Source organism: Dunckerocampus dactyliophorus, chromosome 6 (genome assembly GCF_027744805.1).
Source record: "Dunckerocampus dactyliophorus isolate RoL2022-P2 chromosome 6, RoL_Ddac_1.1, whole genome shotgun sequence".
NCBI classification, from domain to species: Eukaryota; Metazoa; Chordata; class Actinopteri; order Syngnathiformes; family Syngnathidae; genus Dunckerocampus; species Dunckerocampus dactyliophorus.
Window position 1 is genome coordinate 33,289,735 of NC_072824.1, and position 15,807 is coordinate 33,305,541.

Below are 15,807 nucleotides of genomic sequence, written 5' to 3' on the forward strand. Positions count from 1 at the left end.
CTGACGATGACAGGCAATATAAATATGACAACATCTACGTACGGCAGCTACGCTACTCTCAAAAAGTCAGGGGTATTCGGTGAACCTAAAATAACATTCAGGTGGCCCTCGGGCTACGAAGGACTTCCATACCTCGGCTGAGATGGGGAGTGGAGTTGCAGTGTGCACTAAGTCGTGTCGTGGAGGACACATAAAATACAGTCACAATGAAATAAACGCCCAACTTTCATCCTTTTGCTGGTCTTTCTACCTTCTTAAAATATTGTCCCAGGCAAGGATAACCTCCCAGATCTCCTTGTAGCAGCCCACCAAATCAAACTCAATTGGATCTATGACCCCTCCAGCATTCATGAGCATTCAATCGTCTTTATTCTGAATGATGGTCGCAACAGTCCAGTGGTGGACACCAAAAGAGCTGCCAGTATCTCAGACGAAAATTTCAGATGATCAAAAACACAAGATGGTGTGAGAATGTGCGCACCGATGCGCCACCTGTGTAGCTGGCGTGCGCACTTTTTGGAGGCATGGCAAAAGGGCACATCTACAAGGCACATCTTAACTGGTGAAGTGAAGCCATAGGTTAGAAATAAACATGCAATAAAGGTTTATTCAACATTGCATCATCCAAAATCTTTATGTGAGACATGAACGCAACACACGTATTTCTCTTTCCCGTCCTTTCTAAATGAGAAGAACTGCCAGCACGAGGCAGCTAATGACGCACGTCATGGGATTCACCAAGTCCGCCTATAGAACCTCCCATTAAATTCAATGGAATCCTTCATCAGCAATATCCCACTTGGACACTATACGTTTGTTATAGTCTATATGGGCCTCGTTTTTGTGTTTGTGTGTGTTTGTGTGTTCACTGCGTGTGTCAGATCCCTCCTTGCATGCATCGTGTGCTGTGACAACCTAGATCCCTTCCATCCTGCTGTGTCAGATGATCCCCCTCCAAACTCCTCCTCATCCACGCACGGGGCAATAGAGAGCGCTCATAAGAGGCCTCCACGGAGTAGATGCCTCACGGGACAGCTGCAGTCCTGTAGCACGTTGAGTCCATCTGCTGACATGGACATGCAGTGGCTCATCCCAACCGCTAGGGGTCAGCAACCATCACCGAGTCACTTCCGTCCATGTGCAGCTGCTTGTTCAACAAGAGTCTACTTCAACCAACAATAACTTCTTCACATGTTTGGGGCTTGATTTCTAACTGGTACACTCATTTCTTTTAGCGTTTTAGCAGGAGGTGCTTTTACTAAATGCTGGAACGGTTCAGCACAGCACACAGTTTCAAGTAAATCAGGAATGATTCATCTGAATAGCAGACGCATGCTTGCCACTTCCAACAACGCCAAGTTCAACTTCAGTCAGTCATCATTGTTAAAAGGCTACTGCTTCATTTTATATGGGCATTTTTATTTAGCTTTTTTAATGTATTCATCTTTGTACTTATTTATTCATCTTTAATCTCTTGACTTACGTTAATGAGTGTCTACAGTATAGTTATTCATTCAAACGTTTATTTCCTTTGTGCACGTAACTGTTTTATATTCTTTTAAACATTTTCTTATTCTTTTCTTTTTCTTTATTCCTGGGACACAAGCTATTTTTTACCCATAATTTGTATTTTCTTTTTTTATTCTAACAAGTGATAGAAATAATATCAATAGAAGTAATCAGACATTTATCTCGTATTATGTTTTATACTCTCGTTCTCTTCCTTGTCTCTGCCATTATTGTCACTGCTCGCTCAAAAACAGTCGTTTTTTTCAGTGTTGCAACATTGGTCGTTTATTTGAACTGTTCTCTTTCAAGGTTGGAATGATTTTACAAGGGACGTCGTACGTTTACGTCGTCCTAAAAACAAGAATTGGGTGCAGGAATTTGAATTTGAAGAATATATCATTGTTCAACCGCGTTCCCTCGCTCCATCGCGCTTCGCCTTTTGCTGATTCACTGTTTCACGGCTTTGTTTTGTGCAATTTTAGTGGTTTTTTTGTTCTGTTTTGTTTTACAGTATGAACGCTGTTTATATGCTGGCTCTTTAAGAAGATTTGCATTGTGGGACGTTGAGAGTTGTAGTTCTGTGCTTTAGCACAAGGTGGCTGTGTCTCTCTCCCCTCTCTCTCTCTCTCCCTCTCTTCTGTCTGCACCGCCCATTGTCTTCTGCATCCTGATTGGCTGTAGACCACTGTCAATCCATCTCCTTTGTGTCGTTTCCTGTTGTGGTCATCACCATCGCTAGCAAACTAGCTAACCTCGTGAGCTGCTAGCTAACCACCAATAAACAATAGAAGAAGAAGCTGTAGGGCGCCATTACGGAATAAATGAATCATCGGTCGAGGACAAAGAAAATGTCTGAGCGTGTTCTTTCTCTAGTCGGCAGATGCGAGCATCGGCAGGACGCAGCATGCTAAAGAGCTCCAGCGTGAGTGGTGAGATCTACTCGCAGGAGCGCACCGATGGCAGCCAGTCGGACACAGCGCTGGGCACCGTGGGTGGAGGCAGCAAGAAGAGACGATCCAGTCTCAGTGCACGTGTGGTGGCCATCGTTGGCAACCGCAGGAGTCGCAGCACTTCCCAAATCAGTGGCCCTGGTGAGTCGAAAAAAAAGAAGCACTTGTTAGCGGGGGACCCAACTTACCTCAAGAATTTCAACACAGTGGAGACGCGCCAATTCACTGATTTTTGGTCAAAAAGTTGTTTTGGTCACACTTTACAATAAGTACACAAACGTACAGTAGTTACTGAGGAACTAATGAAGAACTAATGAGGAACTAATGTCTAAGGCATGTAAATTTAGACTAGTTATTGAGGAACTAATGAAGAACTAATGAGGAACTAATGACTAATGAGTAGAGTAGTTACTGAAGAACTAATGAAGAACTAATGAGGAACTAATGACTAATGAGTAGAGTAGTTACTGAGGAACTAATGAGGAACTAATGAGGAACTAATGACTAATGAGTAGAGTAGTTACTAAGGAACTAATGAGGAACTAATGAGGAACTAATGACTAATGAGTAGAGTAGTTACTAAGGAACTAATGAAGAACTAATGAGGAACTAATGACTAATGAGTAGAGTAGTTACTGAGGAACTAATGAGGAACTAATGACTAATGAGTAGAGTAGTTACTGAGGAACTAATGAGGAACTAATGAGGAACTAATGACTAATGAGTAGAGTAGTTACTAAGGAACTAATGAAGAACTAATGAGGAACTAATGACTAATGAGTAGAGTAGTTACTGAGGAACTAATGAAGAACTAATGAGGAACTAATGACTAATGAGTAGAGTAGTTACTGAGGAACTAATGAAAAACTAATGAGGAACTAATGACTAATGAGTAGAGTAGTTACTGAGGAACTAACGAAGAACTAATGAGGAACTAATGACTAAGGCACATAAATTTACACTGTTTCATAAGTGTCTGAGGCATATTTAGGTTTTAAACCTGGATTGGCTCCCAAGTGAACAATGGCAATTGAAAAGAGAAGGGGAGGGTTGTGGAGCTGAATCTGATCTATTAGTCCGTGAGTGATATCGGCCGATACCAACTGTACATTTTTCAGTGTATTTATGATGAGTGCTATTGGTCAGGGGTGCCATTAGACAATTCCACGTTGTTCATTAAACATCAACACACAAATAGTGTTTGGAGGACAACACATATCATAAATGACACCAATGGACACTTGGAAAAGTGAGCCTGTTCCCGATGGACGTCATGTCCACTTCCCTGTGGGAGAAAAACGAGCTCCAAACTAACCGCATTGCTTGTTTGTTTTGAAAGCAAAATGTCACTGTGGTAAAAAGTCACACTTGGAGTCCAAAAACGAGAAGCTAGTTGGGTAATTTTAGCTGGCTAGCTGGCTAGTCAGCTGCGGACAGCTAGGCAAAGCGTGTAAAGAAAGATGCAAGAGAAGTCGAACGCCAATAGGCTTGCCAAGGGAGTGATCAAACACGCTGGCATCGATTGGCGCAGCCTGTGTCAGGCTGTCAAACTGAAAGCATTGGAGGTTTTCCAGGCCAGTGTTGATTCTCGCAGCATTATGGGACAAAGTGGCGGCTAAGTACGGGTGTTGTCGACGCTACGTGGCACAGCGCACGTGCACTTTCATGTCACGTCTGCGTTGTCAGGGCATGAGTTGTCATGTTGTGATCGAGTTTGTGATCGGCTTTGAAAGACATGCATGGGCATATGCCGATCACGCGTTTCTTACGGAAATCGGCTGATACTAATCGATCGGATCATCCCTAGTATCAATCACTCGCCATTTGCTGGTGGCATGTACTCCGGTTAGTGATTACTGCAGTAAACTATTGTACTCACAAGTCATGTAGGTGCTGTAGTGTAAAACCAGGAGGAGTATTTGGGTTATGGCTGTTGAGGCAATTCCAGTTTTCCTTCCAATCCATCCATATTTAGAAGCACTTTTTCAATATTCAAACACAAGCATTTATTCCATGTCACAGAGTTGAAACGTGTGCCCCATTAATACAAAGTTACTTAGTGAAAATGACTTGTCCTGGGGGGCAGCCTGTACCCAGGACCCTGTAAACTGCGCATGTTCCTTTCATTCCTAAAAGACTCATCTGTGCTGCCTCGGTGTGTTGTGAAGACAAACAACCGCATGACACTTGAAGGGACACATGAGAGACCACTTCCCATTCGGACACTCACTGCGCTCCCTTTCTTTGGCTCAGACCTAAAAAGCTATTTGACAGCATGAGGCCTGGAGGGGTGCGGAGCGGAGAGATAAGAAGTAGAGAAATTGGGATCTGTAGCTCAGTTGGAAAAACTCTCTCTGTACGTCAGGGAAGGGAGTGAAGGCAGGTAAGGGACATTCCAATTGAAGAATTCTCGCAGCCATCTAATGAATCACAGGGTGGACACACCTCAGTCACTTCTCTTGGCTTGTTTTTCTACCTGACAATTTCCTGTTGACTGCTGACCACGGGAGGGGAGAGTGAAACAAAAGGATACGGGTGTACCTTTGGCCGTGCATCAAACGGACACATCGCAGCTTCTGAGGGCTGCTGTGGTTTTCCAATATTTGTTGTTGTTTACATAGGATGAGTCAACGATAAAGGAGGTCAACCAGCAAATGTTTGTCATGTTTCTCCTGCTCTGTGGTCTTCCATGCGTGACAGACATGTAGTGAAAGTTACATGTTTTAAGTACACTGCTGCTGAAAGTCCTTCAAGGAAATGCAGTCCCGTTCTTGATAACTTTGTGACTTCGTACGCAGAAGCAAAGACTAAGAAAGAGAAAGGTGCCCCCATCCAGAGGAGCACAGAGACGGGCATGGCGGTGGAGCTGACCAGAAACATGAGCAGGCAGCCCAGCAGGGAGTCCAACAACGGCAGCATGAACAGCTACAACTCCGAGGGGAAGTGAGTAACGTATTCTCATCCTGACTGTCTCACATGTCACTTTTTTTTGTAATTTGTGTAATCTCACTTCAGTTCAAAGTCAGGGCTTTAAGAAATGTTCACACAAGGTTTTATGTTTAACGCAGAAAATGACAAAGTTCAACTTGCTTATTTGCAGCTGGCAGGTTAGCAATTAGCCAAACTCACACAGCACAAAACAACAGAGTCAGCAACTACAACCACTTTCTCCCTCACGGTGCCATCAACACAAACACAAGGCATGCTGGGCGTGCACGTGTCGGGGAAGTGTGAGCGCGGGCTTCCCTGCACGCCTTGTGTTCATGTCGATCCCAGCGTGTGTGACAGAAATACATCAAAGTGACAAACACCTTTAAATGAGTACGGCAATGAATAGAAAATGTATTTATTAAATAATACATTCATTAGTTTAGGGCAAATGATATCAGACATTGTGGCGTTCATTACATAATGATAAATGAATGAATTCAGGCTAAATGATATCAGACACTGTGGCGTTCATTACATAATGATAAATGAATGAATTCAGGCTAAATGATATCAGACACTGTGGCGTTCATTACATAATGATAAATGAATGAATTCAGGCTAAATGATATCAGACACTGTGGCGTTCATTACATAATGATAAATGAATGAATTCAGGCTAAATGATATCAGACACTGTGGCGTTCATTACATAATGATAAATGAATGAATTCAGGCTAAATGATATCAGACACTGTGGCGTTCATTACATAATGATAAATGAATGAATTCAGGCTAAATGATATCAGACACTGTGGCGTTCATTACATAATGATAAATGAATGAATTCAGGCTAAATGATATCAGACACTGTGGCGTTCATTACATAATGATAAATGAATGAATTCAGGCTAAATGATATCAGACACTGTGGCATTCATTACATAATAATAAATGAATGAATTCAGGCTAAATGCTATTCCTTAAATAATAACACATCGATGGATCCAGGGTAAATTATATCAGACACTGGTAGTCATTAAGTCATTATAAAACAATGAATTCAGGGTAAATTATATTAGGCACTCCTGGTATTCCTTAAATAATAATACATGGATGGATTCAGGGTAAATGATATCAGACACTGGTAGTCATTAAGTCATTAGAAAAGAATGAATTCAGGGTAAATGATATCAGACACGTGTTCATTCAATCAAAGAATGAATTCAGGGTAAATTATATTAGGCACTCCTGGTATTCCTTAAATAATAATACATGGATGGATTCAGGGTAAATGATATCAGACACTGGTAGTCATTAAGTCATTAGAAAAGAATGAATTCAGGGTAAATGACACTGTGGTGTTCATTAAATATTAATATATGGATGAATGCGGGCTAAATGGTAGCAGACACATGGTATTAAATCAAGAATAATAATGAATGAATGAATGAATTGAGGGTAAATGATATCAGACCCTGCTTCTTTCATGTAGACACCGTAGGCTTGTACCGTGTCTGAACCTGACGGTGATGATACTGTTGCAGAAGGGTGTGTTGTCCAACTTAACGCCAGTTGAATGTTTGTGTGCCTCTCTAGTTTGATCTTCCCTGGTGTCAACCTGGGGGCCAGCAGCCAGCTCAGTGACTTCCTGGACGGGCTGGGTCCAGCTCAGTTAGTTGGCAGGCAGACACTGGCGACGCCAGCCATAGGTATGCTGGCACCTGTTGGAGCAGCTTTTCTTTTCACTTGATGGAAATAACTTTCATTGGATAGATGTTTTGTCATAATGAATCTGAGAAGAATAATCTCAAATTTGAATGAGATTGTTTTGTTTTTGCCCTGGAATATTCCAGATGTTGTTCCATAGTACCTCTGGGTTTATTACAGCATTGATTCAATGAGTCTTTTTGCTTGTCTTTGGTGCTAAAAAAGGGTTTATTGGTCATGACTGAAATGCAGTGTTCACTCATCACTGGTACCCTTAAGTGTGCTCACATTTTCTTCTATCTAATGATATGACTACTATCATCCTCCTGTTTCAGGTGACATCCAGATAGGTATGATGGAGAAAAAGGGTCAGCTGGAGGTGGAAGTTATCAGAGCCCGCGGACTTGTACAAAAGCCAGGATCGAAATCTCTCCCAGGTAAAGACCACACGTTTCGTGGGTGACATACCAATGACGGATGCCCTTGCCTTTCCTTTGAGGTGTTATTTTTTTTCACATTACAACACCAGCAACCTCCCGCCAGTTAGCTTTGATGGCTCACACAGGATCAGAGGTAGAAAACGAAAGAAAGAAGGAATGAACATCATGAACAGCATACTTAGTAGCTGACATTGTTTTCCAATGGGAGTGACTGTAGTACAACCTATTCATTCATTTAGTCTGTTCTGCTGATCCTGGTCAGGGTCCTGGATGAGCCTATCACGGCTGATTTTGGGAGGGAGGGGGGGAACAGCTTGGACTGGTCGCTAGTTTCCCTCCGTTTGTGCGTTTGAGTATGGTTATTCTTCTGTTTTCATATGGCTCATATGGTTTGAGCTCGTATTTAACAGAGCCGCTACGATATGTCTTGACTGCAATGACAGATTTTTCACAGTATGACCCCTTCGGGTCTCAAATTTATGTCGATAAAAGCAGCCGACCATTTATGTCGACGTAAGCGGGCACTTTTTAGTAATAAGAAGAACATGGTGGTCCAAGACTTGATGAGTTCCTCCACATAAACATACAGTAGGTTGTCGATATGAACCGGACCGACTTCAGCAGGTTCCACCTATAGAGCAAGGGGGGCAAAGTTTTTAACCTGCGGGCCACGCTGGGTTAAAAAATTGCTACCAGCTATAATTGTACCTGAGATTGTTTTATTTTAGCTGTAAAAGTGTTAGCACTTTCAACATCTGCAGGTTGCTTTGCAATACTGCGTACTAAAAATGTCATAATGACAGACCACGTCAACAAACACAACTGAATTTGACAGGATCTTACTGAATAAGACACCCAAAGTGTTCAAGAGTAAAGGATGGGAGAGCTATCAACTAAAAAACACTGAATACGTCCTGGTTTTCATCATAGACAACATCCTCCATGGTTTACAATCAAGCAAAGACACAAACAACATGGCAAAACACAAAAACAAACTGTGAAAAACAATCATAAAATACATATCGCTTTTCTGCAGAACTGGTAGGAAGCCTGCTTCTCTGTCCCTCTCCGTCACACGGGCTGCTGGTCTTTGAAACAGGCGAAGCTCATTGGGGCCTGACTTTCATTTATTATGATATCAGCAGTAGCGATGCTGTCTACTGCCATTGCAGCTGGGCTAAGTAGCAAGCTACTCCTCCCACCAGGGTGGTATGATTTAATGAACCGACGAACAAACAAAACTCAGTAACGCTGGGATTATGTAGTTTGCTTCCAATGTCGCAGGGCTGTAGTTTGCTTCCAATGTCGCAGGGCTGTAGTTTGCTTCCAGTGTAGTAGGGCTGTAGTTTGCTTCCAGTGTAGTAGGGCTGTAGTTTGCTTCCAATGTCGTAGGGCTGTAGTTTGCTTCCAATGTCTCAAGGCTGTAGTTTGCTTCCAATGTCGTAGGGCTGTAGTTTGCTTCCAGTGTAGTAGGGCTGTAGTTTGCTTCCAATGTCGTAGGGCTGTAGTTTGCTTCCAGTGTCGTAGGGCTGTAGTTTGCTTCCAATGTCGTAGGGCTGTAGTTTGCTTCCAGTGTCGTAGGGCTGTAGTTTGCTTCCAGTGTCGTAGGGCTGTCTTCGACTAAGGATTTTCATAGTCGATTGTCATTCTTTAGATTTGCAGCTCAGACCTACACGATACAGTAAACCAGTCGCTACAGCAGTGTCGCCAACCCGTCGATCGTGAGCTACTAGTCGATCTTTGTGCATTTGCCGGTCAAGAGCATTTTGAAAAAAATATATTATCATATCAGTGCCCTCACCTCCCAGAAAGCGACCAACACGCCCGTACGCCTCACCACTATCCACTCCCCCCAACCCACAGTTTTCTATCAAAACCTTGTCTTCCTGGAACTGCAGTCCCTATGATTATCGTAAAGACCCCTATATCACTATAAAGCAAAGGTGTGGACTTGAGTCACGCGACTTGGACTGGACTCTAGTCCAAGTGTCAGCACTCTTCTTCTGTGACTAGGTCTTGTCACAATGTTCTTATTTCATTTCCAAACGCATGTATAGAATATTAGACTACGATCCATGTCTGACCAACTAACCTCCTTGGCTTGTATGTTGTCTTGCCTCTGCCCTCAGCGCCATACGTCAAGGTCTATCTGCTGAATAACGGCGCATACGTAGCCAAAAAGAAAACCAAGATTGCACGGAAAACACTTGACCCACTCTATCAGCAAGCGCTGCTCTTTGAGGAAAGTCCACAGGGTAAAGTCTTACAGGTAAGCGGAAGAGATGTTTATTTCCTCGTAGCGTTCTGGGTTGATCCAGACCAGAGTATCAAATCAATTTTATTGCCACCTTCAGGTGATTGTATGGGGAGACTACGGCCGCATGGACCATAAAAGCTTTATGGGCGTTGCACAAATCCTCCTGGAGGAACTGGACTTATCAAGCACAGTCATTGGTTGGTACAAGTTGTTCCCGCCTTCTTCTTTGGTGGATCCGACTCTGGCCTCCCTCACACGTCGAGCTTCGCAGTCGTCACTCGACAGCTCCTCCGGCCCCCCCGGGGTCCGATCCTAGTGGACCAACAGCGCTGTGCGAGTAAGGAACTCAGACATGTACTGAGGGAAGAGATGCAGAAATGTCCAGCAGCAACAATCAGAAAACACACCACAAGAAGAAAGCTTTGTTGAGATCTGACAATCACTCCTACCGTGGTTCTGTTCTCGGGAGCGCCGCATTTCAGTGTTTCATAACCATTTAGGAAATATCTCTCTTTTTCTTTGAGTATACTGAAGACTGGGGGGGGGGGCTGTCGACAGACGACAAGCGGTAGCTTTCAAGTTGAGAGGCGATGAAGCTGATCAAGATCAATGATGTGTGAAAGGAAGCGGGGTGGTTTTTAGCGGAATTAACAATAGCAATGCATTGTATGTAAGCGTCGGAATGTATGAACTCGAGACAGAGGTCATGCAGGTAGTACACTGGTGTCCTATCTGCACTGTCCTCCTCCAGAACCCCATCAGACTGCCAGCATCTCTGCCCACAGGCAGCATGCTTCCACATGGGTATTTAGTCTGGAAGCACAGGGCCTTCTACTGGTGCCTAGACCCCGGAGCCGCATCACTGGTCCCTCTCTGTCGAAAGATCCTCTTTTCAAAATGTTTACCATGGCTGCTCAAAGCCATACTCTTCTAGTGTGTTGCTTTCTTGTCCATTTCTTTGTTCCTTTGTTATTGGCACAAAATGTTTTTCTAGTGTGTTTAAATGCTCCTGATTTGTTGTCAGTCTGATGTGTGCATGAAGAGAAAACACAAGTGGTAAAAAAAAAATTGGATATGAAAAGTATTTGTCTGCAAGTCTTGTGCGGGTTTGGGAGACACAGCTTCAAGTTTGAAACATGAAATGACATTCATGTTTTATTTGTTCCACTGCCCAGTCGTCCTTGTATAGATGTGCAGAAGCAGACCTCCAAGTGGGGTGACCGACTAACGTTCATGTCGCCATAAAATGCCACAGAATCCTGTACATCCTCCGTGCAAATTAAGGCAAAATCTGGAGAGTTAACCTCGTCAAAACACCCTCACCCCCTTTCCAGGTGAGACACAAGCACAAGAGCTTGCTTTTTTACAACTTTAAAATTGAACTTTTTGCAAAAAAACAAAAGCGTAGTTAAAGAGATTATGACACAATCGAATCGCTTGTCCTGCTCATTTTCTCGTGTAGATACTAGAATACAGAAAGCGTTTTTTCTTGTGCACCGTTCATGTGGAAGTAACCGATCAGTCAACACCGATACTCATCCTCCGTTCGGCCGACAGACACCTCTCATCTCGGTAGAGGGCGGCAGGGTCCAATATGTCCTGTTCCAAGCTGCATGCAGATTCTTTTTTTTGGTAAAGCGACTCAGATACATGAAAAAAAGCTAGTGAACTCGGTACATGTGTTTGTCCCACATACTGTAGGGACGCTTGTATGTTGCATGCACTTGTACAGTTTGCTTGTAAATGAATATTAAAGAGATCAAATCAAGAAACTGAAGCCATTCCCATTACGACAAGTACATTTGTCTACGCTACGTCTCTCAGTCAGGTGCCGGACGTCCCAAACACAATCTCAAGATTATGTCGACGTTGTTCCTCGTCCCGCTAACGGATGTACTATTGCGATGTCATGAAGTAATGAACGAGTCGTTCTTGAATCGCATTTATTTTATTTTTTTTGTATTACTCACTCGGGACTCACGGGTACTTGTCTGCGTTAGCTCGTTCGCTGACTCACCCGTGCTAGGCTAAGTTCAGAAAGGAAAGCAGTTGCCAGAACTGTGCAACCGTTACTCGAACTGTAAAAATGCATTAACCCCCTGAAAAAACAACACATCTGGTCTTTACCTTTCCTCCACAAAACAAGCAATCCACTCGCTCTGCCTGCGAGTTTCACTGGCTCACGGGTGCTCCTTGAAGACTCCAGTTTCACGAACTCACGGGTGCGCGACAAATACTCGAGTTACACTAACTTGTGGGTTGAAGAAGATCCGAGTTTCACTGATTGACGGGTTGACGAAGACAAAGACTCCAGTTTAACTAACTCATAAGTGCTCTTTGAAGACTCGAGTTTCACTGACTCACAGTTGCTTGACAAAAACTCGAGTTTCACTGACTCATGGGTGCTCAAGAAGTACTCAAGTTAGACTGACTCAGATTGTGCTCGACAAGTATTTTGAGTTTCACTGATTCTCGGGTGCTCGTCAAGGACTCATTCTTCATGACTCACAGGTTGACGAAGGCTTGAGTTTCACTAACTCACGGGTGCTCTTCGAAGACTCCAGCTTCACCGACTCACGGCTGCTGGGCAAATACTCGAGTGTCAGTGACTCACGGGTGTTCGACGAAGACACGAGCTTCTTTGACTCACTGGTTGACGAAGACTTCAGTTTCACTGACTCACGGGTGCTCGACGAGTGCTCGAGTTTCACTGACTCACGGCTTTGATGAAGACTCAAGTTTCACTGACTCTTGGGTCGGTGCTTGCGCTCTGAATCGATGAATCGAGTACGGGATTGACTTGAGTGAGTGACTGGTTAGAACTGGAGTCCGTGAAAGGAATGGGTTTTCCCGTCACGAATGTCCTGTAGTGAGCTGGCACCCGGTCCTGCTGGTACTGGATACCTCCAAGGAGCTGGCACATGAAAAACCACGTACAGTACCAATCAGGTCCACTTGTATGGAACTAGAAGTTCTGTTTCAACATGAAGACCTGAAATAAGTATCAAGGCAGCCAATCACGGTCATGCAAGGAGGGGTTATGAATACATTATTAGTGGCTATGCAGTGAGACGGGTCACAATCATGGTCGCCCATGAAACAAACGAGTCTGTAAAAGTTCTGAATCCCGCTCATATCCACTCTTTTTCTTTGTCAGTTTTAACCGAAAACTTTGATTGTTTACAACGTGTGTGTTCCGCTGAAAGAACATTTGACAAAAAGTAGTCGAGCATTGATTGCAACAATTCTTGTTTGTATAGCAGATGTGGCTCAGATGATGTGTATGTTTTATATTTCAAAAAGTTCATTTTTATTATTTACAAATAAAAGAATGTGTGGAAGAGAAATGTTGTTTTTACTTCCTTTCAGCATTGATCCATTCGTGTTTATACACTCAACCAAAATGTGATGGCAACACGTTGTTGCACGTTGCTCTCATCTTCATGAGCTGCACTCCAACATATTTTTCTATGTGCACGAATCCCTCACCATTTCACGCTTCGACTTTCTGCTTCACTCTATCATGGTCTTTCCAGATGTATACGGTGGTGTGAAAAAGTGTTTGCCCCTTTCTAGATGTATTGTTTGTGCATGTTTGTCACATTTAAATGTTTCAGATCATCAAAGAAATATATGACAACACAACTGAAGTTGCCTCCACCCCCCCAGAAAGAAAGTCATTGAGATCTATCAGAGTGGAAAAGTTTATAAAGCCATTTCTAAAGCTTTGGGACTCCAGCCAACCACAGTGAGAGCCATTATCCACAAATGGCCAAAACATGGAACAGTGGTGAACCTTCCCAGGAGTGGCCGGCCAACCAAAATTACCCCAAGAGCCCAGTGACGACTCATCCAAGAGGTCACAAAAGACCTCACAACAACATCCAAAGAACTGCAGGTCTCACTTGCCTCAGTTAAGGTCAGTGTTCATGACTCCACCATAAGAAAGACGCCGGGCAAAAACGGCCTGCATGGCAGAGTTCCAAGACCAAAACCACTGCTGAACAAAAAGAACATTAAGGCTCGTCTCAATTTTGACAGAAAACATCTTGATGATCCCCAAGACCTTTGGGAAAATACTCGGTGGTCTGACGGGACAAAAGTTGAACTTTTTGGAAGGTGTGTCCCATTACATCTAGCCTAACGTTTCAGAAAAAGAACATCACAGCAACAGTAAAATATGGTGGTGGTAGTATGATGGTCTGGGGCTGCTGCAGGACCTGGAAGACTTGCTGTGATAAATGGAAGCATGAATTGTGCTGAAGGAGAATGTCCGGCCATCTGTTGGTGGCCTCAAGCTGAAAGCAACTTGGGTTCTGCAGCAGGACAATGATCCAAAACACACCAGCAAGTCCACCTCTGAATGGATGAAGTCCAAGTCCTGACCTGAATGCTACTGAGATGCTGTGGCATGACCTTCAAAAGGAAAAGCCTCCAATGTGGCTGAATGACAACAATTCTGCAAAATTCCTCCCCAGCGCTGAAAGAGACTCATTGCAAGTTATGGCAAACGCTTGATTGCAGTTGTTGCTGCTAAGGGGGGGCCAAACCACTTATTAGCTTTAGGGGGCAATCACTTTTTCACACAGGGACATGTAAGGCTGTTTTTTTCCTCCCTTAATAATAAAACATTTCTTTTAAAAACCGCATTTTGCGTTCAGTCGTGTTGTCATTGACTAATATTTACATTTGTTTGATGATCTGAGACATTGAAGTGTGACAAACATGCAAAAAAATAACAAATCAGGAAGCAGGCAAACACTTTTTCACACCCCTGCATGTACATACATAATATATGTACAGTATATATATATATATATATATATATATATATATATATATATACTGTATATATATATATATATATATAGATATAGATATATACAGTACTGTATATACTATTTATCAGAAACCGTGGCCACCAAGGAAGGCTAGCTAAACAAAAAGGCGACTGTAAGCGTAAGTTACGTCGCCCATCTGTCACCAGCAGTCCACACAAAACACGTTTTTTATAGTTTTATAATTACAGTGTTACATGCATCAAACAACTGAATTCCAAATGCACGTAAATGAGCAATGAAAGGGCCAAATGAACATTTTAAGCTTACTTTTACCTTCATTGACTTCAGTCAAGTCATGTCAACTCAGCTGTTTAGACGTGAGCTGATTGTTGGTTTCTGAGGAACGTGGTGGCGCTTCATCTTGTGTCTTTAAGACAGCACGCCTTCAATCAAGGTCATGTTCCTTTCTACATTTTATTCATCAGTTGTATGCATTTAGAATTGTTTCCTGCATGTCAAACTATAACTGGAAAACTATAAAAGCAGGTTTTGTGTTATCATTTAACAGATGAATTGGATTTACCTGATTTCTTATGGTAAAACTGAATGGGTTAGCATTCGTTTGGGTTAGAATCACACCTTCTGGAATGAATGAATGACGCTAACCAAGGTTCCACCGTACACTGAAGCTAAAAAAAGTGCTAATGTGCAGCAAGTTTACCACTGAATGCATCTGAAGGTGTATGACAAGATGAATGCCATACAGGACTAGAGCAACACATAACAGTGGTACTGAAATTAGTCATTTCCACCAACAGAGGGCGCTATTTATGCAGCACACGCTGGTTGTTGTCTTTACTCCTTCTAACTCACAACATGACCAAATTCAATTCACTCTTCGCTGCTAATCTCTTCGAACCACGGCGGACAAGATCAATACATCGTCTTTTTCTCCCATTGCCCGCTGAGACGTTTTAAAAAGTACAGTCAGTGGCAAAGTAGGATTCCTTTTTAATAAATTTCTTATAGAGCATAGAAAACCTTTTTATGACATTCTAAATATGTTTTTTTTCATATTATTAGAACCCTCGAGATATGAAGTAACACCCCTACAGTCACCTTTACACTCCTATTACCCAATATAGCAGACATTCTAAGAAAAGATAAGACAGCATTGGGAGAGTTGCTTGTTTTTTTACTTCCTGTTCTGCAGAGTACTTCCTGTGGTGGCT

General features: G+C 42.9%; 1 protein-coding gene across 21 annotated transcripts in view; it reads left to right on the top strand.

Moving 5' to 3' along the window:
- rims1b (regulating synaptic membrane exocytosis 1b) overlaps window positions 1–13,156 on the top strand; it is an 83,081-nt gene extending 69,925 nt beyond the window's left edge. For 15 of the 21 annotated variants that reach the window (XM_054780292.1, XM_054780274.1, XM_054780272.1 and 12 more), the window contains 6 exons: window positions 2,383–2,600; window positions 5,258–5,402; window positions 6,987–7,099; window positions 7,433–7,534; window positions 9,667–9,806; window positions 9,892–13,156. In XM_054780292.1, coding sequence (XP_054636267.1) covers window positions 2,383–2,600; window positions 5,258–5,402; window positions 6,987–7,099; window positions 7,433–7,534; window positions 9,667–9,806; window positions 9,892–10,110 — 937 coding nt within the window. In that variant the 3' untranslated portion in view covers window positions 10,111–13,156. The remainder of the gene's footprint in view (window positions 1–2,382; window positions 2,601–5,257; window positions 5,403–6,986; window positions 7,100–7,432; window positions 7,535–9,666; window positions 9,807–9,891) is intronic. The other 6 variants (XM_054780289.1, XM_054780283.1, XM_054780293.1 and 3 more) reach the window with 2 other exon arrangements.
- The last annotated feature ends 2,651 nt before the right edge of the window (window positions 13,157–15,807 follow it).